Source organism: Leucopleurus acutus (genome assembly GCF_964270905.1).
Source record: "Leucopleurus acutus genome assembly, chromosome: 19".
NCBI lineage: Eukaryota > Metazoa > Chordata > Mammalia > Artiodactyla > Delphinidae > Leucopleurus > Leucopleurus acutus.
Window position 1 is genome coordinate 47,865,494 of NC_139161.1, and position 25,120 is coordinate 47,890,613.

A 25,120-nucleotide genomic window follows, 5' to 3' on the forward strand; every position below is an offset into this window, starting at 1 on the left:
GCTCGAACCCATGTCCCCTGAATTGGCAGGTGGTTTCTTAACCACTGTGCCACCGGGAAAATCCCTTCAAGTGGTTTTTTGTTTTGTTTGTTTGTTTGTTTTGTGGCCATTCCATGCAGCTGCAGGATCTTAGTTCCCCGACCAGGGATTGAACCTGGGCCCCCTACAGTGGAAGCCTGGAGTCCTAACCACTGGACCACCAGGGGATTCCCCCTTCAGGTGTTTCTTAATGAAAATATAACCAAATACATAAATTATATATTTTCATTCATAATCCACTTTGCTTACACCAAAGGCAGGATACTATGTACACTATCCTGTCTCTTTTTTTTATCCTGTTGTGTTTTTTAAAAATTTCGGCCTAGAGATATTTTCATAAATATACTTAGAGATCTTCCTTATTTTTATTTATTTTTTTAACAGTATAGAGTGTTCTGTTGTGTGACTATTCCATAGTTTAAGCAGCCCTTTATTGATGGGCACTTGGGTGTTTCCATACTCTGGCCATTAAAAGAGTGCTGCAGCAGATAACTTTATACATATGCAGGTACATGGTCAGAGGGGATTTGATTGCCAGAGGTGAGATTGTTGGATCAATGGATAAATGCCTTTGTGGTAGGGAGATATGCTTGGGTTCCCTCCATAGGATAGTATCATTTTGCATTCCAGCAGTATGTGAAAATACTGGTTTCTTCACAGCTATGCCAACAGAGTATGTTGCTAATCTTTTGATTTTTTTTTACCAATCTGATAGATGAAAACTCGCATCTCAATGTAGTGTTTAATTTGTATTCTGAGCAAGGTTAGCATCCTTTTAAATATTTAAGGGCTTTTTATTCTCTGTGAACTGTTGTGTTGTCCAGTTTTCTTGTGGGTTGTGTATCTTTTTCTTCTCAATTTTTAAGAGAGTTCTTTAAGAAAAAATAGAGGAATTAGTCCTTTGTCTCTGATATGAATTACAACGTCTTTCTGACTTTGCTTATGGTTTTTTTTTGCTATGCAGCAGTTTACTTTTGTTTTTATGAAGTTGAATTTTCCAGTTATTCTTTTTTTTTTTATGACTTTGGGGTTTTGAGCCATAGTTAGAAAGGTCTTCCTCACTGAGCTATAAAGGTATTCACCCATGTTTTATTCTAGTACTTGTGCAGTTTCATTGTTTGTATTTAAATCATCCATGCTGCTTCTCTCTTACAGTTGTGATGTCTTGATTTGTGGTGTTTTGGGCTTCACTTTCACATACTTTGAATTTGTCTTTTTCCCCTAGTTTCACTAAAGATGCAGTCTGTATGTGGGATGTTTGTTTATGGGACGGGTGTTCATTCTTCTTGTTGCTCTCTGATTTTTAGAAGAAGTGGGAAGGTTTTGGAGTAGGTCATCACCATGCTTCTTCCAGAAATGAAACATTCTAGATTTAATTTTTACCTACACCAAACATAATAATTTGGTGTTTTAAATTGGAAAGGGAAAGCTGGAGCCTATTCAGGTAGAATTCTAAAATATTAAATTGGAACATCACAATTGTTTTGCATTAGTAAAACTTTGTTAAAATGAGCACATTGGTTATCTTATTCTCAGCTTTTAGGAAGGAGAGTCAAGACAAAGTGATACTTAGCATCTCTGCGAAATCTTCGGATGCCGTAGGGGTGAGGGAGAGATGATTATGCCCAGCTTAGCACCTTTGGCCAGATTTCTTACATTTTTTATGTTGTATTTAATTGAATGGTTGCTTTGGACGTTTTGCCTTTCAGGGGCAAAAGTATTTGAGGTAAAGATGGGGATGAAAGGGTTAAAAGATGCTTACCACTTGAGGTCAGAACTATACAACTATGGAAAACACTCCTTTGTCTCAATACCCAGTTCCTCTGGCTCTTCCCTTTCTTCAGCGTCTGTTAAAGTGCAGAGGGTTGAGACAGAATTTTGCTGTTAAGGAGTATTTGCTATTGAATTTCATTGTAACCGGATCAATAACAACATTGTTACTTGGGCCATCATGAAAATAGTTTTGTCATAGTGACTACTACCTTATGGGTGTATTTGACAGAAATGGTTTCTAATTGTCTATTGGAAAGCAAGGGGACTGTTATTAGTGGATAGAGAACTAAAGTTAGATTTGTATCCTCCTAGCACCTAACCCAGACCTGTGACGTATCAGATGACCTGACTCACTAGACCCAGCCCAGAAATAGGCAGAGGAATTCCAAAATGTGCATTGAAATTGTCTCATGGTACTAGTACCACATTAAGTAAAGATACTTACAGAATTTTCAAAATGTGAGAAGTAAAATTGCAAACACAGTTCATTTTTCATACAGTATTGGGTTGGATGGCTTTAAATCTCCCATATTTACCATTATATATTTTTTAATCAGTATGTATATTACTTCTATGAACGTACACTATTTCTAACCACAGTATTACACTTAGACTTAAATTTCTTAACTTGTTGCTTAGTTATTAGTATCACTCATTATTGAAAGATACTAGCTGGAATTTTTTTCAGCCTAACTCTGTCCATTTTCTGCCAATAAGAAATTGTAATTATTGGATTGACTCTTCCTTAAATTCTTCGTGGTGGTTGTTAAGAAAGTAATTGTTGGTAGAAGTTGAGTTTTTTGTTACTCTGTATACTCTGTTGTCTGTTGGCTGATTTTTCTTAGCTGGTGGCTCACTTACTATTATAATGATAATAAAAGTGATAGGTGTGAGTGCAAGTAACTTGAGGAGCTGGAGTCTGCTTTTAAATATCCTATATCCCTCCCGGGTCAGAGCCGGCGATAGGAAGCTAGCATACAGCAAAAAGGTCTAAGAATTATGACCTTGATCCACCTTATTGGAATGATTTGGTTTGCAGGTGACATAAAACTGAAGATTATCAGAAGTTGAATATCTGTATTACTGCTTTGAGGTATAATTTTAATTCTTAGGAAGATGATTATTTAGTTGTGTACTGATGTCTTTTACGTCTTCCGGTCATTGGTTGTATTGCAGTGCATTAAATTGAAGGGCACTTGTTGCTATTTAGAATGCACCAACATTCTTGCCATCCATTTGGCTTGGGAATGTCTCCTGTCTCTTGTGCCAGTTTTACAAATGTGGTCCAAAGCAGGAATTAAGGATTGCTCTAATAAATGGATTAGTAGGTTTTCCTAACTACCAGATATTGTGGTTATTAGTTATGTTTTATATAATTAGAAGTCTGGCTTCCAGAATTGGTTGCTTAGGATTAAAAATTAACTGGATGGTGGTGAAGTTGAATAGATCTAGTCAGACAAACCTGGGTTCGAGATTAGGTTCTGTCTCTTCCTGTGTGACTCTGGGCAAGTTCCTTGACCTCTTAAACCCACTTTTTTCATCTGTTAAATGAGTACAGTAATGCTACCTATATATATTTTATATAGAGAGCTAAAGAGTAAATGGAATAATGCACTTAACCTTGTACCTGGTACATAGTAAGCATTCAGAAAATTGTAGCTATTATGAACACGTCTATTACAGGGCCTAATTGGAGTCTTGTTAAATATACTATTTTCATTGACTCTAAGAATCCAATGATTATAAAACTATACCATTATATTATGTACTACTAAAAAGAAATTATAGCATTAATTTTAATCCATATGTTAAAATGTTTAAAAATATGGATCTTGCAATAGGTAAATAGATAAGTTACGTTTTTAAAAATTGTGGTAAAATACACATAACATAAAATTGACATCTTAGTCATTTTTTAAGTGTTGTATCGTTCAGTGACGTTCAGTACAGTCATTGTTGTGCAACCGCCACCACCATCCACCTCCAGAGCTCTTTCATCACCCCAAACTGAAACTTTGTACCCATTAAACAGTCGCTCCCCACTCCCACCAGTCCCTGGTAACCACCGTTCTACTATAGATACCTCATAAAGGTTAGTTACATTTTGATGGAAATGAATGTAAGAGATCGGCAAGATCCTGCGACCATGTCCTGTTCAGCAAGATACTTGGAGAAGCGGGTGTGGAGAGGAGGAAGGGACTTGAGAGTGTAGATGTGTTTGAGACAGTGGGAGGGGGAGGAACTAGGGTGGAGTATAGCAGGGATTTGTGTATCTTCATGGTTCTGTCTTTGAATGTTTAAATCTTTTGGTTCATTTGAATAAAATTTCATGAAGCAGGTAAAAATACAGATTAAGGGACTTCCCTGGTGGCACAGTGGTGAAGAATCCGCCTGCCAATGCAGGGGACACGGGTTTGAGCCCTGGTCAGGGAAGATCCCACATGCCGTGGAGCAGCTAGGCCCGTGCGCCACAGCTGCTGAGTCTGCGCTCTAGAGCCTGCGAACCACAACTCCTGAGCCCGGGAGCCACAACTACTGAGCCCATGTGCCACAACTACTGAAGCCCACGCCCTCTAGGGCCTGTGTGCCTCAACTGCTGAGCCCCTGTGCTGCAACTACTGAAGCCCATGCTCCTAGAGAGCCCGTGCTCCGCAACAAGAGAAGCCACCGGGGCTTCCCTGGTGGCGCAGTGGTTGAGAGTCTGCCTGCCGATGCAGGGGATACGGGTTCGTGCCCCGGTCCGGAAAGATCCCACATGCTGCGGAGCGGCTGGCCCCGTGAGCCATGGCCACTGAGCCTGCGTGTCCGGAGCCTGTGCTCTGCAACGGGAGAGGCCACAACAGTGAGAGGCCCGCGTACCGCAAAAAAAAAAAAAAAAAAAAAGAGAAGCCACCGCAATGAGAAGCCACCACACTGCAACAAAGAGTAGCCCCCGCTTGCTGCAACTAGAGAAATCCTGTGTGCAGCAATGAAGACCCAACGCAGCCAAAAAAAAAAAAAAAAATTACAGATTAATTTTTTTCCAACCACTTGGCCTCAATACTGTTTACTGAGCAACTCATCTTTTCCCTACTGATTTAAAAAAAGGTTCACTGTAGAATTTCAGAATGTTCCTTCATAAGACACATTGTCAAAGGAGAACAGTCCTCCCAAGCAATCTCATATGACACTCTGTAAATTCAGAGGTAATGGAAAAGCTAAAACGTAAACACAAAAATTCATTGTCAGTAACCTTGGCTCTTTTTTCCCTGTAAATGAGGCCTCTCAGTTTTTCTCTCTGTAGGAAGAACTAAATAAACAGTTATGTTTAACCCTTTTAATTTGATGCTAAATTAATTTTACTCTTTAAAGGCACTGTTAACTCCCATTTAGTTGTACCAGTTAAGAGTAACTTTGGCAGGAGGAAAGGAAATCAGTGTGCAGTGTGCCCATGTGAGTTAGGGCCTCGGAAAACCCAGCAGGAATAAACTCGGTGGTGGGAGAAGCAGAGGCAAGGCGGCAGGCAGGGAGCTTTTCCAGGGTTGCTCGCCATGTCTGTTCTAAGGGCTCTCTAGGATATGTTTTGAGCTGCACTTGTGTGCTGCAAGCACTCTTAGTGAGCAGCCCGGATTGGGTTGACTTCTACATTTAGTGCCAATCACAAAGGCAACATCAAATTCCATAAATCTATGATTTTTTAAAAATTAAGTGTATTTTTGCAATTTTAACATTCTTCAGTTTCATAAACATTTGTAGAAGGGGTGAGGGGCAAATAAACACTCTGATGGTGTGGCATTTCTTATTTTATGCTTGAGAGACATGTTCGTTTCCCCTCCTTTTCCTTTTAATCTTACTGTCTCCCCGCCACAGCTGCTTCTGAACTCCATCCTCATCTCTCCTGCTGTGACAGTTCACTAGCCTTCACAGTACCGAAGGCGCTTTCAACTCTTATTTTCCACCAACTGTCAGTTGCAAAATAAGGTTGCTTTGTTTGGGAAGGAAAGGGTAGAATCCTTTCTGAATGTCTTCTTTCCCTTTGAAGCAGGAGCACTTCAGAGACAATTGAACTGCTTTTAGGTTTTTGTTACCACCCAGCTTTTTCTTCTGATAGATCCTGCCGTGAACACAGTTCTGTTGATAACATCGATTTGTTGCTATGGAAATAGTGGTAATGTCACAGATTCAGCTCAGTGACTTTACTTCAGGTTCAGGTGGGAGAAATGGGCAAGGCTTTAGGGGAGAACCTCATTAAAACCAAAAGCTATCAATTATAAGCAGGTGAGAGGTAAATGGAGCCAACCTTTTAGGTAATGAAAACATAAGTGTGAACCCCTAGCACATTCGCTGCATGCAGTTGAGTGCCCCAGCATGAATTCCAACCCACAAGAGTCTTTGACAAAATCACAAATTTACACTTTCTCAGAGTATTTCTTCTACTTAAGTTTAAGTCTCTTAACCCAAATTACTTGCACTAAAATGGTCTTTCTCTTTTGATCACCAGGACAAGGACAGCAGCCAGCAGTTCCTCCTCCAGTCTCAGCAGCCAGTCCACCAGCCAGCAGGCCCCAGCAACAGAATGGGAGCTCGGGAGTGGGTAAGGCTGCCACGTGAGGATGCACGCTGATTGTGTGTGTCAGGCTTTCGAGTGATGGTTTGAAATTTAATCTGAGACTAAAGGGAGTTTTCAGAATGCTGTTCATGACAGTTGCTTCTTGCAAAGAATAATTCCAATTCTTCCTGGAATTATTGTAAAGTGTGTGATTGAAAAAATGATTAAAGACTGTCTTTTAAAGATACTTAATATGCTTTTTTATAAAAAATGAGAATTATACACTGTTCTTTGTTAACAGTTTATCTGGTAGTTTCTCACTTACACCCTCTTGACTTTGTGAATTACATACCTTTCAAATTCTCACCTTTTAACTCTTTAGGATCTGCTTATTAAATTTGGCTTGTCTGTCTCCAGGTTTCCCATCTGGGGCTCTTGTGGGTATTTATCTTAGCTTGAAGACAGTACCATTTATGTTGGTCATAGGTCCTGCTTCTCTGTCTCACGGATGAGAAATAGTTTCTTCTTTTTAACTTTCTCTTCAGCACGTCCCGAGAGGCTGTAATGGAATCATCTTGTTTACTTTCTGGCCTTTGCTTTAGGAACCTCCTCATGTGGGATGTCGCCATTGAAAATTATGATTTGTAGAGTTTGGTTGGAATTTATTTTTAGAGTTTCTTTTTTCTGTCCCAGCTTCACATACACCACCTATTCCCCTCCCCTCAACTATTAGTTTCTATTTCTCAATGCTAAGATTCTAAGAAAAGCAGGGTTAAGACGTCACTAATGTTTCTCTGAAACTCGCAGGACATAAGTCTTTTTCCCCATTAGTCTTTGATGTTTTTATCTACCTTGCAAGAGCTAGCTATCTTCTATCTACCTCCCATTCTAAGTGGATCTATTTATACAGAACTCTCAAATTATGTACTGTTGGAGGGGGGTGGTAGAATAGATTATCTAAAATGGTAAAGACCCTAAAAGTTACTTCCTTAGGCTAGAATACAAATAGTATGTTATTCTTCTTCCCGCCCCCCACCCCTACAGGTTTATCTTTCCAGTTGTCTATCTTTGGCTTATATTGAGATTGATTTTAAAAATCAGTTAACGTTCCCTAAACACATAACTGGGTGCTGAAAGAAAAAGGACTGGAAGTGTATGGAGGGGAGGCTGCTGCCAGCATGAAAACTGGATGTGTGTGTGTTTTATAGAATTGTGTATTGTATACTAGGTATGTATATACACGCACACATAAATATTCTGTAGCGTGTGTGTGCTTCCTTGTGTCACCTTGAGGTAATTGTTACTGTTGTGTGTGTAGTCGTTTCTTGACTCCCCAGTTAGAAGAGAAAATTTGAAGATCTGGGACCGTGTATGTATATTTTTTACTAAGTGCTACAAATGCCTAGAATAGTGCAGTACGGGCTGTGGAAACTCAATAAATAAATGCCAAGTAATGGAAGATTTACATTTCTAGCCAGATGCCATTCTGAAGAAATGTTTTGATATAGAATATATGAAATCATTGGACTAAATTATCTTTTCTGAATTTGGAGGTTGAAGCTTTATAGAAACAGCGTGCATGTAAAAGATTTCATCTGCTTCTAGGCTTTACGTAACTACATATCCTTCCCAAGTGCAAGACAGCTTCTTAGGCTTGGATAAAGGAGTCAAGAAGGGGTCACGAAAGCCAGCCACCTACTTGTCTTGAACCGAAAACTGCTTCTTGCCCTTTGCTCCCAACTAAACCCAATCCCGTAAACTTCATTCTAGACTTTCCATGCCTGTAAGACCAGTGGAGAACTGGGAGTTTTCTGGGGATGTTTTGAGGCGATATATTTATGATAGGTATCCTTCACCTCGAGTGGTTCACCCACTGTGTCCCTTAATTCCTAGCATTTCCTTTTGCTTTTTCTCTTATGCAACTAGTGACTTGTCATCAGTTTTACCAGTCAAGAAGGTTGATTTTCTTTCTCTGACCCATTATCCTGCCTGTTGATAACACGGGAAAAGTTTAAGAGGGTTGACCTCCGAAATAGCAGTGTCTGGATTCATTACCATTATTATCTCGACCTCAGGGTGTAAGTCAGCAGATACAGTCGTGAACATCTGTGTGCCCAGCCTTCTTCCTAGATCTGTCTCTAGCCTCCTGTTTCAGTCTCTGTTTGATGTCCAAATCTCTTGATTATTTAAAAGGAAAAACTTTGTCTCTCATCTTGTATGATGTCACTAGTAATTGAGAGTTCTTGCAAAACTTACTATAAAATTTAAATAAAATAATGATTGTCCTTCTTTGTGTTTGTTTTTAAAGGTTCTACTGTATCTAAGACTTTTGGTGCCTCAAAGACATTTGCAAAACCTGGAGGTACCAGCCTAGGGAACAGCTCCGGGGCAACACAGGCCAAAGTGGTACCCATTGCCAGCCTCACCCCTTACCAGTCCAAGTGAGTTATTTCATGGAATAAGTTTAGAAGGGACTTAGAAAAGAATATAAGAGGTTATTATGGGCTCTTGAGTTACTTATATGTGAACTTCAGGATTACCACACATAAAATAGGTTTCCTCCTTTTTTTTTCTCTAGAGGGGGAGGAGATAACAAATTGTGGCAACCTTTAACTCTCAATAAAAGAATGGCAAAAAGAGCAATCATTCATAGCCTATGGAATTTCATTCGTTTTAAAAGAATTTGAAATTTAAAAGATTTAATGTTTCAAGAATCAGTTGGTAGTCCTATGAGTAAGAATAAATTTTCTAATTCAGAAGGTATTTCATCTTATCATATAAATAGGTGACTTTTAGTCTAAAAATTATTACTCTGATTTAGTTGGCTAAAAGAATCTGTGCTGTTTGTATTAACCATAGTAATATAGCCTGAACAGATATTTCTTTTATATGACTTCTTTCCATTCAAAATTAATTTTAGCTGTGGAAAATTAGTGAGTACTTGTTTCAGAATTCTTTCAGATATGTTTTTGTTTGTTCTTCAGTTCTTTGCAATATAGGGCAGATCTGTTCCCCTGTGAAATTATGAGTAAGGTAGCTAATGTGCCAGCACCTCCACTCAGGATGGGCTCTAGGACTGGGTGTCAGACCTCGTATCTCCTTTCTTAGTGGCCTCTGGCTGAGGTCATAGTGCTTGAGAGTGTTTTCTTTTGGTGCCTGGACCAACACCGCGTTCCATACCCCTGTATTTGTATTCAGTGTGTCTTGGAAACGAGACAGAAGTTTGACGTCAGTTATATCAGTTCCCATGATTGAAAATAGCGGCAAAATATAATTGCTGGTATTACTGCATTTTCTAGCTGAGAACCTTTCATTAAGGGGATAGTGTTGCCTTGGTGATGCTTTTTGGGGAAGGGAGAGCGTTCATAAATTTACTTATTTGACAGGAGAATGAGTCAGTGTTAAGTCACCTTGTGTGTTTTACTATTTGCTTATTCTACAAACTGTCAAACCTGGATGTCATCGTGGGGTTTTAATTAGCTGGATTAAAATACAGCTTACACTGAAAAATGGAATATGCATAAGATAAGAAAGGCTATAAGAAGATGATAGGGAACCTTTCAGATCTTTCCCAAGTAAGACTCCAAACACTAATATAATCTATTTGGTTTTTAGGTGGACTATTTGTGCTCGTGTTACCAACAAAAGTCAGATCCGTACCTGGAGCAATTCCCGAGGGGAAGGGAAACTCTTCTCTATAGAACTAGTTGATGAGAGTGTGAGTATTTGTCAAGTGGGGAAAGAGGAGTCTTCGACTCAGAGAAACAGGGCTCATCTCTGTGCAGGCCTGTGAGGTGGAAAACAATAGTAAGCCAAGAAGAAACACGATTCTTCTTGTTTTTCTTCTATTGTAGTCTTCTGATGCTGTCTGGGGGCAAAGGGTTAAAGTCATAAATAAAATCCTTGATCTCAAACAAACGCATTTGTAGCAGTAGAAATTAGTTTTCTAAAGGTAAGTAGCCTCACGGGCAGGAGAAACCAGAGACACTGTCTGACTTGCTGGCAGCCTTAGTCGAAGCCCCAGGGGGTTGTGTCTGCTTAGGAGCCAAGTGGAGCTTTGGGCCACAGCAGAAGGCATGAAGCAGCCTTGATATGTGATAAGTGATCGGTTTTGTGGGAGATGGATTCTGGCTGTGCAGACAGTATATGCTTTTCTTTTCTTTCTTTTTAATAAATTTATTTATTTATTTTTGGCTGTGTTGGGTCTTCACTGCTGCACACAGGCTTTCTCTAATTGTGACAAGCGGGGGCTACTCTTCGTTGCGGTGCACAGGCTTCTCATCGCGGTTGCTTCTCTTGTTGCAGAGCACGGGCTCTAGGCGCGCGGGCTTCAGTAGTTGTAGCTCGTGGGCTCTAGAGTGCAGGCTCAGTAGTTGTGGCACACGGGCTTAGTTGCTCCGTGGCATGTGGGATCTTTCCAGACCAGGGATCAAACCCTTGTCCCCTGCATTGGCAGGCGGATTCTTAACCACTGCACCACCAGGGAAGTCCCTCTATATGCTTTTCTTAAACAAGTCCAAACCATGATGAAGAGACGAAAAAGCCATGTTGTGGAGTCTCCACAAAGTCTTGTCATGCTATTTCTCTGTCCATTAGGGTTTTTTTTTTGTTTTTTGTTTTTTTTTTTGCGGTATGCAGACCTCTCACTGTTGTGGCCTCTCCCATTGTGGAGCACAGGCTCCGGATGCGCAGGCTCAGCGGCCATGACTCAACGGGCCCAGCCGCTCCGCGGCATGTGGGATCCTCCCGGACTGGGGCACGAACCCGTGTCCCCTGCATCGGCAGGCGTACTCTCAACCACTGCGCCACCAGGGAAGCCCCATTAGTTTTGTTTATAACTCCTAATGTATACTTCAAGCATTCTTTTCAAACTGCTGCATATTTCCTATTTGTTGAAACCTCTAACAGGGCCGAAAATAACAGTTGGTTTGTTTTTATTTTTTTGTTTGTTTTTCAAAGATGGGATAATACCCTAAAATGTATTGACTGTGAGGGCAGAATCGGTGTCAGGACCTAATTTTTTTTTTAACCAAATTATTGGTATCATCTGTCATTTGGCTAAAAATTCAGCTGTTAATTTAAGTTTCTTCTCCATCTGTAGCATTTTGACTGATGGAAAAGTAAAAATCCAATCACAAGCAACTTGAAAGTATGACTTGTTTTTAACATTTTTGGCAGTGACTCCTGAGTATGAAGCAATTCCTCGCTGGGTGCAAACATGAGGGAAACTGGTGAATCACAGTGGCTCAGGACACTTCCCTGGGGGCTTCAGTCGTGTCACTCAGTGTTCGAAAATTTTTATTTATTTATTTTTTTAGGTTTCTAACTTGCGGTTAATGAAGCACAGTAACGGGATCAACCAGTTAAACTTGGGTTGTTTCATCAGGGTTACTAACTTGAATATGTGACTGTGAACTGTGTGTTTCTGGGGTGACTGTGCTACTGCTTTAAAGATGTCATTTTGACACTAAGATGTCCTGTTTTTCACTGGTAAAACTTGAACTCCCCAATTCTAACCTGTTCTCGCATGCTTCTGCAGGGTGAAATCAGAGCGACTGCTTTCAACGAGCAAGCGGACAAGTTCTTTCCTCTTATTGATGTGAACAAGGTACAGTAGCATGGAGTCTAGAACGGGAACAGCCGAGCGGTGGGGTGAGGGGATGCTGTCTGTTGGAGAGCTATGTGATCTGTAAAGGGTTTTTATATCCAATTTGATGGCCTATCGCACGTTCCATAGCTTGGCCTCTTTTACAGGTCTATTACTTCTCTAAAGGCACCCTGAAGATTGCCAACAAACAGTTCACAGCCGTCAAAAACGACTATGAGATGACCTTCAATAATGAGACTTCTGTCATGCCCTGTGAAGATGGTCATCATTTACCCACAGTCCAGTTTGATTTCACAGGGGTTGGTGACCTAGAGAACAAGCCTAAAGACTCACTTGTAGGTAAGTATGTGTGCGAGAATGAAGAGAGTGGTGATTATTAGTTCTGTTTGCAACACATAGGAGAGGCATGAGATTTCCGTGCTTGCTGTCCAACCTCTGGTCATGCTATAATGGGAGCCTTGACCATCTCTTGCTAAAATGTTGTGCCTGTGTTTTAGACATAATCGGAATCTGCAAGAACTATGAAGATGTCACTAAAATCACAGTGAAGTCTAACAACAGAGAAGTCTCTAAGAGGAATATCTATTTGATGGACATGTCAGGGAAAGTGGTGAATGCTACTCTGTGGGGAGAAGATGTGAGTACCCGCGTTGAGAGGTCAGAGCACGTGCAGAGAGGCAAAGACGTAAAGAGCTTCCAGCGTGGTGTTCTTGCCCCGGAAGCGGTGGGGCTTTGGCCATGTCGGCTGTGTAGACCCTTCCTAATGAAGGGCTGGACTCTCTGGGGAGTATTTGAAAACCTTTATTTGATTTACTTCTGTGAGATTTGCTGATGTAGATTTCACATAGTGAAACGCTCTTTCCTCTAATTCTCGATTAGTTTTGATGTGTGTGAGTTTCTCTTGTATAGATTCCATGTGCCATTTATTGCATTCACTCTACTGTTGGCTGTTTCCCTTGTTTTCTGTAAAAATGTTTTGTGCATTCTTCCCGCTAGTGACAATCGTTTGTATTTGTTTGGTGTCTTTGTTGTTATGCAGGCTGATAGATTTGATGGCTCTAGACAACCCGTGATGGCGATCAAAGGAGCCAGAGTTTCTGATTTTGGTGGACGGAGCCTCTCTGTACTGTCTTCGAGTACCGTCATTGTGAACCCTGACATCCCAGAGGCCTACAAGCTTCGTGGATGGTAGGTTTTATGGGGCTAAACACAAGGGTTATGTGAGCCTTAGTTTGGAGAAGAGCTGGTTCTTTTGGTTCCCACGATCGGTATATGAGCTGTCTGCCAAGCAGAGAGCTTCGTTTCTGGGTGGAGCAGTGCCTGTATTTCTTGGAGACATTGTGCCTTCTGAAAGGATGGCTCTAAAGCCCTTCGACTGACAGACCTGTAATCCCATGACAAACCTGGAGAGTCGCAGGGAGCAATTAGGAAGGGAATGCTGCCTGCTGACCTGGATCCTGCGAAGCAGGTGAGGCCGGTGGTGGCAGCTGTACGGTGAAGCTCTGTGAGCGGAGGCATCTTTCTTTTCATGACTCAAAGCTGTGGGCTTCTGCGGCGTCGGGGGAGAGAGTGCTGCTTTTTCCGTCCAGTCTCTGGTGCCGATTGCATCTTCTAGTATGTATTCACTGGACTCTGCTCAAGTGCGGTGGGCACAGTGGGCCTTTGTGGGCATTGTGTTGTTATTCGTGAAGCGCTCGGGGGATGAGGAGAGCCTACTAAAATCTCCTCACTATGTCTAGCTGTTTAGGGTGTTAAAACGATGCTTTAAAAGAGCACTTCAAGCTGAAGCATGGTGTGCAAGCATTGATGTGGTCAGGGAAAGCCCTGGAACTAGCTTGAGCTTAAATAATTTGTGTAGCTGTGGTCACAGGGGGGAGTGTGTTGGTTTCCAGCCATGTCTTAGGGTTTGAGTGACTAAGGAATTAGCTCATATTACATACTCCCCACTTTTGTTTGAGCCTAATGTGAACCATTTGCACTAGTATTTGAATAGTTTCATGAAATGTCTACTGGCATGATCATGTCACTTAAGCCAGCCTTGTGCATGTGGTCCCTGTGGATCTGTATTTAACTCTTCTGGTAGCTGGCATCGCATTATAAGGGAAGGCCCATTCGTTAATAACCTGACCAGATGGAATCACAGCTTTGGTTTGTTCTTATTGCTTGATTTTCTTTCAGGCTCTGGAGCTCGACCCCAGTTCAATTGCGTGCCCACATTAAGGTCTTCGTATTTTTCTTGTCGATAATTGTGATCCCAGTCAACATAAAAAGACATGGCTGCCTCTAGAATAAAAGAACTTGGCATTGATCAAAGAGAAGCTCAGTGTACACGTCCCACTAGGCAAGGACTGGAGATGTTTAGATCTTGGTTGCAACGATGTGGAGTTTTTACTGTAAGAAGGGCTGCCTCTCTCCTTGCTCTGTTGACTCCGGTTAGCTGTCTTCGCTGGCAAATGTCTCCTTGGAGTTTTTGAAACCGTAAACTCATGTAGCTAGTTGTGGTGAAACAGATTTATGGCGCTTGCTGTGCCTCTGTGACAGATTTAGCCGCTGATCTGACAGAACAACAAGGCAATTGTCTGCAGCTTAGGGTGGCATCCATTCTGTTCCATGCTCTCTTTGTAAGGAGCCTGTTCTGTATGTGGTTACTTCTAGTTATCCTCCTTTTGGGTAACACTGGCATGTTTTTAATCTCAGACTGACTCTTCCCTGCCACAAGTATGTTTCTGAGACACTTCCTCTCGGGCCCCCTTTCCTTCATATTAGCTGATATGTGATCAAGAAATGTAATCAATTTCATAATAATTTAACATAAATTAATTTCAACTTTAATAACGGCATAAATGGGACTTCCCTGGTGGCGCGCCCAGTGGTTAAGAATCCGCCTTCCGGGCTTCCCTGGTGGCGCAGTGGTTGAGAGTCTGCCTGCCGATACAGGGGACATGGGTTCGTGCCTGGTCCGGGAAGATCCCACATGCCGCGGAGCGGCTGGGCCCCTGAGCCATGGCTGCTGAGCCTGCGCGTCCGGAGCCTGTGTTCCGCAACGGGAGAGGCCACAACAGTGAGAGGCCCACATACCGAAAAAAAAAAAAAGAATCTGCCTTCCAATGCAGGGGACGTGGGTTCAATCCCTGGTCCAGGAAGATCCCACATGCCGCGGAGCAACTAAGCCCGTGCGCCACAACTACTGAGCCTGCACTCTAGAGCCTGTGAGCCACAACTACTGAGCCCGCGTGCCACAACTACTGAAGCCCGCGTGCCTAAAGCCCGTGCTCCGCAAAAAGAGAAGCCACAGCAATGAGAAGCCCGCGCACCACAACAAAGAGTAGCCCCTGCTCGCCGCAACTAGAGAAAGCCCCCATGCAGCAACAAAGACCCAACACAGCCAAAAATAAAATTAAAAAAAGAAAATAACTTAAAAAAATATATATATATATTGGCATGAGTAAAATCTCGCTAAGAAGGTAAATCTACAAGGAAACAGATAAATACCTTCTAATAAATTACTTTGAATCTTACAATCTTTTGAAATTATACCAGGCTTAAAAGATCTTTCACCGTGGGAACACTTTTTGCTGCCCTGTTAAAATATGTCAACTGTCCCTTTCTATCCTGATACATTTCAGTGATGATAAAAATGCAGCTGCTGAGCGAAAATGAGCATCAGTAGCCCAAAGAACTATACTACAGCTCTCCATTGTTGCTTTTTTTGTTGTTGACTTTCCAGGTTACTGTTTTTAGGCCTTGGGCCCTCCGGCCAGTGTTGATATGCAAAGCTAATTCAATAAAAGTTTCTGTGGTAGTTGGGCACTGTCTTTCTTGACCACTGGGGGGCATCAAAGCAATTGAGATAAAAAAGAGGTCATTCCATTTCTTCAATAGACTTAAGATACAATGAGGAAGATACTACCATCAGCTCACTTGGCCATGACCTATGAAAGTTGGGTGAGGGGTGGGGGGGGCGGGGCTTCCCTGGTGGCTCAGTGGTTAAGAATCCGCCTGCCAATGCAGGGGACGCGGGTTCGAGCCCTGGTCCGGGAAGATCCCACATGCTGCAGAGCAACTAAGCCCGTGCACCACAACTACTGAGGCCGCTCTAGAGATCATGAGCCACAACTACTGAGCCTGCATGCCACAACTGCTGAGCCCACGTGCCACAAGTACTGAAGCCCGTGTGCCACAACTACTGAAGCCCGCACACCTAGAACCCGTGCTCCACAACAAGAGAAGCCACCACAATAAGAAGCCCACGTACTGCAACGAGGGGGAGCCTGCGCTCGCCACAGGTAGAGAAAGCCCGCGCAACGAAGACCCAACACAGCCAAAAAAAGAAAAAAAGAAAGAAAGAAAAAGAAGAAGTTGGGTGGGGAGTGGATAGCCCGTATATAGCATGTAGGAACATATTCAATAAGCATATATAGTGCCTGTTATTCTTTGTTTTTCAGGTTTGACTCGGAAGGACAAGCCTTAGCTGGCGTTTCCATCTCTGATCTAAAGAGTGGAGGAATAGGAGGGAGCAACACCAACTGGAAAACTTTATATGAGGTTAAATCAGAGAACTTGGGCCAAGGTGACAAGGTATCTGCATTCCTAGCTTTCTTCACAAAAGCATGTAAAACATGCGAGACAATAGTTTTCAGATTCCATTTGTGGTACCAGCTGTTAGACCTTAATTCAGAGCTATGAGTCTCACCTGGGGCTCTGCCCAGAGCATGGCGTGATGGTTGAGGATGCCGGCCAGAATGAAGGAGCTGTGCTTTCGAATAGGAGTATGTTACATCCCTCAGGTAGGTTGAGGCAGAAAGATGTTCAGGCTTTGACTTAGAGAGTTGTGTAGTTCTCAGAGGGATCTTAGCGAAGTGGTAGTAATCAGGTTGTATATTTTATGAGCTGCCTTGAGGTCCATATGTCTTTTCTCTGATTGCTCCTGCAAACTGAAATGCCCGTATACCAAGAAGGTGGCTTTTGAGATTATAGCTCACACCGAGCATTAGTCAGTCTCAGCGTCAGACATCGGGCGGCTCACGTGTGCCCTCACTGGCTGTAAAATATTAACGTCTCGTGGGCTGAGCGCTGCTGGTATTCTCTGACAAGAATGGCTCTGGTATTTGACTTTAGTTGCAACTTCCCTTTTAATGTTTGTATCTAATGACCCTCCTCCCATCTTAATCTAAACCTGTATTCTGTCAGCAATTCAATATTTAAATCATTTATTTCTCCTTTATGCTCCCCAAACCAGTAATTCCTGCTATATTATTTTCATATTATACAAAATAGTTTTTATTCCTTACTGTCCCATTTCGCTATACTCTCTTATTCGTCATTGTCAGTGACTGACTGCAATTCATAATGCTGTTTTACAGCGTCCTGAGAATGAAGCACTGGACAGATCTGTGTCTCTTGTCAACCAGTCTCTTTCTTAGATCTAGGGGTAGACAGTACGTAACAAGAAATCAGGCCTAGAGAGTACCTGTTCGCACCCAAACTTTCAAGTCACACTTGAATCTGGACCTTACCCGGAAATACAGAAACATCCTTCAGGCATTCTCCTCAGAGACTCCCCTTCTCTAGGGCCTTTTAGAGTGAGGGTTTGCCCAAGCTCTTTAAACATCCACCGTATTGTTTCGCCTCTTCTGTTCTGAAACATCAGGAAGCCCCAGAGGCTGCTGACCTGGCCCTGAATTGAGTACACGCAGAGGGAACTGCTTGCCCCCCAAATTATCCATCCCGTATCCTTTCCGTGAGAGTTAAAAGGCAAAGCAAATAGCAACATAAAGCCCATGCACATGGCTTGGCCCTTGCTACACCTACTTATCAGTGACGTCTCCACTTTGAAGACACTTGTTCAGTCTTTTTGCATTCTGAATTTGATGACTTAGACCAGGGATTCACAAACAGGCCCACGGGCCATATCCAGCCTGCTGCCTGTTGTAAATACAAGCGCATTGAAACCAGCCGCCTGCTCTCATCTCCATACTGTCTGTGGACGATCTTGCACCACAGCAGCAGGGTGAGTGGCTGCAGCGAAGACTGTGACCCGATGGCTCGTAAAGCCTGAATTAGTTACTGTCTAGCTTTGTACAGAAAAAGCTTGCTGACACCTGGCCAAATAGAGAGAAAGTTGAATCTAGACGCTAGAAATCATTGCTGTTGTTTTTAATGTGGGAGGAATGGTTGAACATAACTGCTAGATTTTACTGCATTCCTCTGTATTTCCTGCTTCTGTTACCTTTGGAGGGGCAGAGGAACAGGAGGAACACGTCTTTGTCTCTTGAAGTCTTTGTCTTTCATATAATCTGTTTCAGTTTTAATTAATTTAGTCTAATTTAGAATTAATTCTTTTATTATTAAGGAATGATATGCTTTATAACTTGGCTTATTACCTTCATGGGTTTTATAATCAGCACAAGTGACTTCTAAAACTATAGAATGAATTATTCCCAGTAATCACATTGTGATCATGAGAATTAGAATATGTAAACACTTACCCCTCATGTGTAAGGGCAAGTCCAGTCCTGAACATAGGCCTGTGCTCTGTGTCTCATGTCACTCTTTTCTGCTGAAGCCCGACTATTTTAGCTCTGTGGCGACAGTGGTGTATCTTCGCAAAGAGAACTGTATGTACCAGGCCTGCCCAACTCAGGACTGCAATAAGAAAGTGATTGATCAACAGAATGGATTGTACCGCTGCGAGAAGTGTGACAGTGAATTTCCCAATTTCAAGTACCGCATGATCCTGTCAGTAAGTAGAATGGGTGGGTGAGGACCACTGTGGTGTTTCTTGAGTGCCTACCAAGTGCCTGGCACTGTCTTTAGTTCAGGCTTTCCAGTTGTCTGGGATGCCAGCAGTGACTGAGAGCTGTCTTATGGAGTGCCTCCTGGTGACTGAAGGATGTACAATTTAAAATGCAGAGGACTTTGGTGGCTTGTTCAAAACCTTTAGTCCAAAGGCCATTGTGGCTGGACGGCCACTGAGTCCCTTGTGTCCAGATTCTGTGTCTGAAGGAGAGTTTAGTTGGGCTGTATCTCCGCTGAGATCTGAAATCACACATACACACCACATCGTGTTCCCGCTGTGATCCAGACTTACATTTGGAGCTTCTTTCTTGGATACTTTTTACGTTCTTTGGAAAGAATATGGCATATATAGTGGAAATGGGTTTTTTCCCTGGAAATTATTTTAATGAGTAGAAAAAGTTAATCTCCCTGTCTCCTTAGTGTGTCTTCCTTTCATTATTTCTTTGCTGAAATAACGTAAAGTTGTGTTTTTTAGGTAAATATTGCTGACTTTCAAGAGAATCAGTGGGTCACATGTTTCCAGGAGTCTGCAGAGGCCATCCTTGGACAAAGCACTGCTTATCTTGGGGAGTTAAAAGAGAAGGTCAGCCGCGTCTTGTCTTATTACTGGAATAGTTCCCATGCTGTAACACTTACCCATTTTGTGCTCTTTAATATTTTTTGGTTTGCTGCTTTTGGGTGTTGTATAGTTTCTCACTGATGATTATTTGAGAGCTCATCCGATTCTGTCTAATTGTGTCCACCTTGGATGTGCTAACAATGAGGCATGAAGTAATGTATAGAAAATGCTTTAAAAACAGCACTTTCCAGCATTTTTTCTCCCGTTACTGTTAGCACACCAAGAGTTGGTGTGCCTGCGATCACTTGAGATCTGGAAGGTGTCTTCTGAAATAAGCTGAAGTACAGATGTGCCTTTGTTTTTGTTTTTGGTTTTTTTTTTTTTGAGTCTGTGTTGGACTTTAAGTCCATTATGGTTTATCCCGGGACATTGAATAGTTCCCTGTGCTACAGTAAGACCTTCTTATCCATTCTAAATGTAATAGTTTACATCTACTAACCCCAAACTCCCAGTCCATCCCTCTCTCCCCACCTTGGTAACCACAAGTCTGTTCTCTATGTCTGTGAGTCTGTTTCTGCTTTGTAGATAAGTTCATTTGTGTGATATTTTAGATTCCACATGTATGGTATTTGTCTTTCTTTTTCTGACTTATTTAGTATGATAATCTCTGGTTGCATCCATGTTGCTGCAAATGGCATTATTTCATTCTTTTTTATGGATGAGTAGTATTCCATTGTGTATATGTACCACATCTTTATCCATTCCAGATGTGCCTTTTTAATGTAATAGACAGTTTTCTGAAAAGTTGAATCAAATCCTGGTTTAAATTCACATATAAGGTACTTGCTTATTTCATGTTGTCAGGTGGAATTCTTATGAAATAACTTTCTTTCATAAGATAACTTTCTCCATTTCATTTTTATAAATTAGTATTTTCACATATTAGTTTTATTTAATTCAGGGAACAGATTACTAATTATCCTAAACTTAAGAAAGGTACTTGCTCAGATAAAACATGTAAAGACCAATAAAAGCTATATTTTCTGGGCCACACAAATTAGCATCTATCTGTAGATTTTTTCCCCCTGTTTTCCTCCAAATCAGTTAGGATACTTATGAAAGCCACTAACAAAAAAAGGGTTTGTCATTTGTTTTGGTGTGTGTGTGTTTTTCTTTTCTGTCTTCTATTCTGTCCGTTTAGCTCTGCCCCTGTGTCTCTTTGAAATTGTCCATGAGCTCTCTAAAAATAATCCCAACAAGCCCTTTTACAGAAATAACTGGAATTGACTTTAAAGTATGATGGTATCTTTTATCTGTTTTGCCTGGTCCTCTATTTTCATATCAGATTTTAAGGCTCGAGGCAGCCTTTCAGGATTTTTTATGAGCTTATTACATTTGGCTGGTTTCACTGCCAGCGAATGAGGACATATAGAAACTCTTCCCTCAGGAGCTATGATATTCTTAGAGTATGCACTCCATGCTTTCACTGATCTTGAAAGAATGATGGCAGCTGGTACGATTTTCTGAAGGTTTAACACATTGTTTTATTTACATACCCGAAAGCCTGAGGACTCTGTGTGTGTGTGTAGTAACCTTTACACAGAACAGTTCTATATATAATAAAGCTATTTTCATGTTTCAGGTGGCTTGCAAAGATAATACTTGACTGATACGAACCGTTTTTTAAAAAGTTCTTGTACATTTATTTTATGCATATTTATATAAAATGCTTTCTCTGATCCCTGTTTACCAGACTTTTTTTTTTTTTAGTTCAGCAGCTTAATCAAATAGTATTTGAGGGGCCAGAGAAAGAGGGAGAGAGGAGTATCGTTTTTAAACTTTTTCCCTAACCTTTGCCTACTTTTCCTGTCTTCCTCACTTCCTCACCAAATCCATCGCTGTAAATCCAGAGGCTGAAATAATGCATATGACAACTTGAACTTTTTTCTGAGTGTGTCCTCCCATTCTCAATTTGTGATGAAGATGCTGAGCCTCAGATCTATTCCATCACAGACTTTTACAGTTTAGAAATGCGTTTCCGAAGAGTGTTTCAGTTTCTTTTTTATTGTGGTAACATATACATAAAACTTACCATTTTAACCGTTTTTAAGTGTCAGTTCAGTGGCATTAAATACGTTCACATTGTTGCACAATCATCACTGTCATCAAGCTCGAGAACTTTTTCATCCTCCTAAGCCGAAACTCTGGACCCATTAAACACTAACTCTCCACTGCCCCTGGCAGCCATCATTCCACTTTCCGTCCCTGTGAATTTGAGTACTCTAGGTAGAGTATTTTAATTTTTAATAAAATTCTACCTAAACAGTTTTATGTGATGAAGTGTCACCTTCGTCATTCCTAAGAAATTTTAAACCACTGGGGCTGATCATTTTCTCAAGGATTTTCCTCAAAGTCTTTTCAGGTATCTTACGGACATTTTCGGATGGTCTGGTAGTTTCCATGCCTAGCGTTTGACGTTTGTTTTTGCAGAACGAGCAAGCGTTTGAGGAGGTTTTCCAGAATGCCAACTTCAGATCTTTTACATTCAGGATCAGGGTCAAATTGGAGACCTACAATGTAAGTAACATCACCCAAGATGCAGGAGGGTTAGCCGTGGGGAACTGCTGTTTGTCACCCCCAGCAGCATTATAGTGTCAACTGTCAGTTCCTTGCTTACTGTGTTCCAGACCCAACGCTAAGCACCCTGCATTTATTACTCACTGAATCTTCCCAGCACTGGGGTACCAAGCATCATCCTGTTTTCAGATGAGGAAACAGCCTTAAAGAGAGGTTAGGGTCTCGTCCAGTGTCAACATCCAGAGAAAACATGCTATGTGGCCTTTTATTTTTGGCTGTGCCTTGCGGCAAGCCAGATCTTAGTTTCCCCAGGGATCAAACCTGTGCCCCCTGCATTGGGAGTGCGGAGTCTTAACCACTGGACCTCCAGGGAAGTCCCGCTCTGTGGCCTTTTCAGTTAAAACCTGGGGGTTCTTGGTTTGTGTCCCGACAAAATGGACTCACATCTTCCACATGGTTTGCGTTTCTAAAGTCAGTATGTGAAACAAAGACCATATGTAGTTAAAATTACCTTGAAAATTCCTTAAATTGCTCATAACATCATACGGTTGTAAAGTCATGATGAAACAGCCTTTATTGAGTACTTACTATCTGCCAGATACTGTTCTACACCCTTTACATACATTGTCTCGCTTCATCCTGGCAGTAACCCTATGTGTAGAAACTATTGTTAGCCCCGTTTTTACCAGCAAAACAATGTAGGCATACGGAGAATGAGTAACTTGCCTAAACTCACATGCTAGCAAGTGGCAGAGCTAATAATGGCACACAGGCAGTCCAGCCTCAGAGCTTTGCTCTCAACCATGCTTAGAAATACGACTGGGTTTAGTCAGTACAGAGCACACTGTAGCGTGTGAGCCCCTGAGCTGGCCTCACCCTGTTCTGCCTCTGCAGGCAACGTCCAACCTAGAGAACCTGCAGCGAGGGGAAAGAATTCAGAAAACTCCTCTGCTTGCCTCAGGGTTTACTCGTTCTGTTTTATTGTCACACCTTTAACCCTAATACCTGCTGATAGCTGTGCTTGGTTTTGTGAGCGTTAAATGAGACAGGGACTCCAGATGTCAGTGATAATGATGTCAGGGTGGTGGATGTCAGGGTGGTGTCGGGAGGGAGGGATGGATGGAAGGGTTGCTCGGTCCCTGAGTGGTGTGGACAGGGCAGGTGAAAGGCAGCGAGGTCGCCTCTCTCAGGGCTGAGGTGGGCCCACGGCAGGCCTCGCTCCTCTGCCGTGGGTGCTTCTCCGCTCCCCACAGCCCCTGCTTTCAGAGCCAGCTGTGTGGCTTTAGGAAGTCACTGTCTCCTCTGGGCTCCTGTTTCCCGCTCTGTAAAGAGAGTAAATTGAACTTCATGAGTCCTCTGAGGTCCATCGCGCTTGGAGTCTAGGTTCCTGAGCATTTGGGAGCGCGAGGGACAGGTGAGAGGGGTCTGTATCGAAGGGGGGGCCTTTGTCCACTCTCCCGGCCCCAGAAACTGCCCTGGGCTCTCACCATCATTGTTTCCTTATCGGAATGACAGAACTCTGAACCCAGCATGTCTTTGTGATTTCTCCTGCTGGGATAATTGAAACCATTGCCCCATGGCCACAGGCTTTCTTTCCTTCGTTCACAAATAGCTTTTCTCTTTTCAAAGGATGAGTCTCGAATTAAGGCCACTGTGATGGACGTGAAGCCCGTGGACTACAGAGAATATGGCAGAAGGCTGATCACCAGCATCAGGAGAAACGCTGCGGCGATGTGAGCCGAGCCTGCTAACGGGGCAGGAGTCTGTAGACAGAGGGCTAAAGCGAACTGACCCCCGACCCCGACCCCCGCCCCGCCCCGCCTGACGACTGCGTTAGCTGCACGGTGTGGAGTGCCTCTCTGTGGGGGACTAAGCCATTGCCTCTTGTGCGCATCTGGGAACCCACTGGCAGCAAAGGGAAATCTGCTCGGAGGGCTGTGGTGTAAACCGTGTCAGACCTCGGGGTCAGCTGGCGGGGAGTGTAGTACCAGTCACTCCGTCTGTCTTTAGGCTTTTGTCAGTTTTATTAAGATTTCATTATCTTCAACCAGGAATTATGTCACGAGTAATTGACCCTAAATCTGCAGATGGTGAAATAAATTATGTAAGTAGGGTTTCCACTTCTCCAGTGGTGACACCTCCACGGCTCGGGCCCCTTCTCGGGAGGGAGAGCCGAGAAGTGATTGTGCAGAGGAACCTGGGTGTTTTAGTGGACGTGTCTTCCTAGATCCAAAGGCTCTCTTTCTAGAGGTGCCACGTAGTTGTTAATGCTTGGAGTGGCAATAGGGTAGAATTATTAATCAGTCATATCTTTTCTATCTGAAAATATCCTTCCTTCAGGGTCTAATAGACTGAGTCAGATGGGTCTGATATTAATCAAAATTGTCTCTTCTGAGGAAGGCTGATAAGCATTGACTTGCCGTCCCCTAGGGACATCCAGGCAGCAACAGAGCATTGCTTTAGTTTTCCCTTCAGTTAATGTTGCATTTGGGTTGGTATGCCTTTTCTACCTGTACATATTTCTTGCATTTGTATGTTTCTTTTCTTGATTAAAGCTATGTTAAATAGAAGGGATTTTGAAAGGAGAAGCCCTTTGTTTCCATTGCTTTGTTTAATAAACAGTATAGTCTCAGCTTGTGAATCCTACTTTCTTTGAATGCAAAGGGCTCTTGTAACTGGAAAGCAATTAATTAGCCTTCATAATAAATGTTCACTGGGGGGAGATATTAACTCATTACAAACTCGAAGATTAGTCCAAAGCATGGAGATGATTCTTCCTAATGTTTGCAGCCCTGAAATGCATCTTTAAAAGAATGAAAAGACCCCAAACGAAAAGCCGAAAAGCCGTTGTGCCCTGGAACGCTGGTGATCTGGCACTTTGGGATTTTACTGATGTTTACACAGCAGTCTTAACACCACCCAGCCTTTGAAATGTGAACAGACAGTGAGCTGGGAAGAAAACAGTAATTATGCTGCTGGGCTTTTCAGTCGGCAAGAGCATGCTTCCTCTCTGTGTTCCTAATCATATTAATTACCTATCTGGTTGCTGCAGCCCACCGCTTGGCATTTGCTGCGCAGCTCTCTCCAAGCATCTAGGCAGCGTCGCAGTCTTCCTGCAGCACCAGGCCCTGGTTTTTAATCTGGGCAAGTGGGGCACGTGGAGGCCCTTGGTGGAGCTGGGGAGTGATCACGTCCCGTCTGTGTCATCCTTAGCTGTCCTCTTTTGGGAGGAACCAGC

The 25,120-nt window shown here is 42.5% G+C and overlaps 1 protein-coding gene across 1 annotated transcript in view; it reads left to right on the plus strand.

Annotated features, from left to right (window-relative positions):
- The window catches only part of RPA1 (replication protein A1), a 53,222-nt gene extending 28,716 nt beyond the window's left edge, over window positions 1-24,506 (plus strand). The window contains exons 6-17 of the mRNA XM_082861064.1: window positions 6,293-6,385; window positions 8,649-8,781; window positions 9,956-10,058; window positions 11,880-11,948; window positions 12,095-12,287; window positions 12,446-12,585; window positions 12,988-13,136; window positions 16,394-16,526; window positions 18,514-18,690; window positions 19,222-19,329; window positions 21,796-21,882; window positions 23,512-24,506. Coding sequence (XP_082717190.1) covers window positions 6,293-6,385; window positions 8,649-8,781; window positions 9,956-10,058; window positions 11,880-11,948; window positions 12,095-12,287; window positions 12,446-12,585; window positions 12,988-13,136; window positions 16,394-16,526; window positions 18,514-18,690; window positions 19,222-19,329; window positions 21,796-21,882; window positions 23,512-23,619 — 1,493 coding nt within the window. The 3' untranslated portion in view covers window positions 23,620-24,506. The remainder of the gene's footprint in view (window positions 1-6,292; window positions 6,386-8,648; window positions 8,782-9,955; window positions 10,059-11,879; window positions 11,949-12,094; window positions 12,288-12,445; window positions 12,586-12,987; window positions 13,137-16,393; window positions 16,527-18,513; window positions 18,691-19,221; window positions 19,330-21,795; window positions 21,883-23,511) is intronic.
- Window positions 24,507-25,120: the final 614 nt, after the last annotated feature.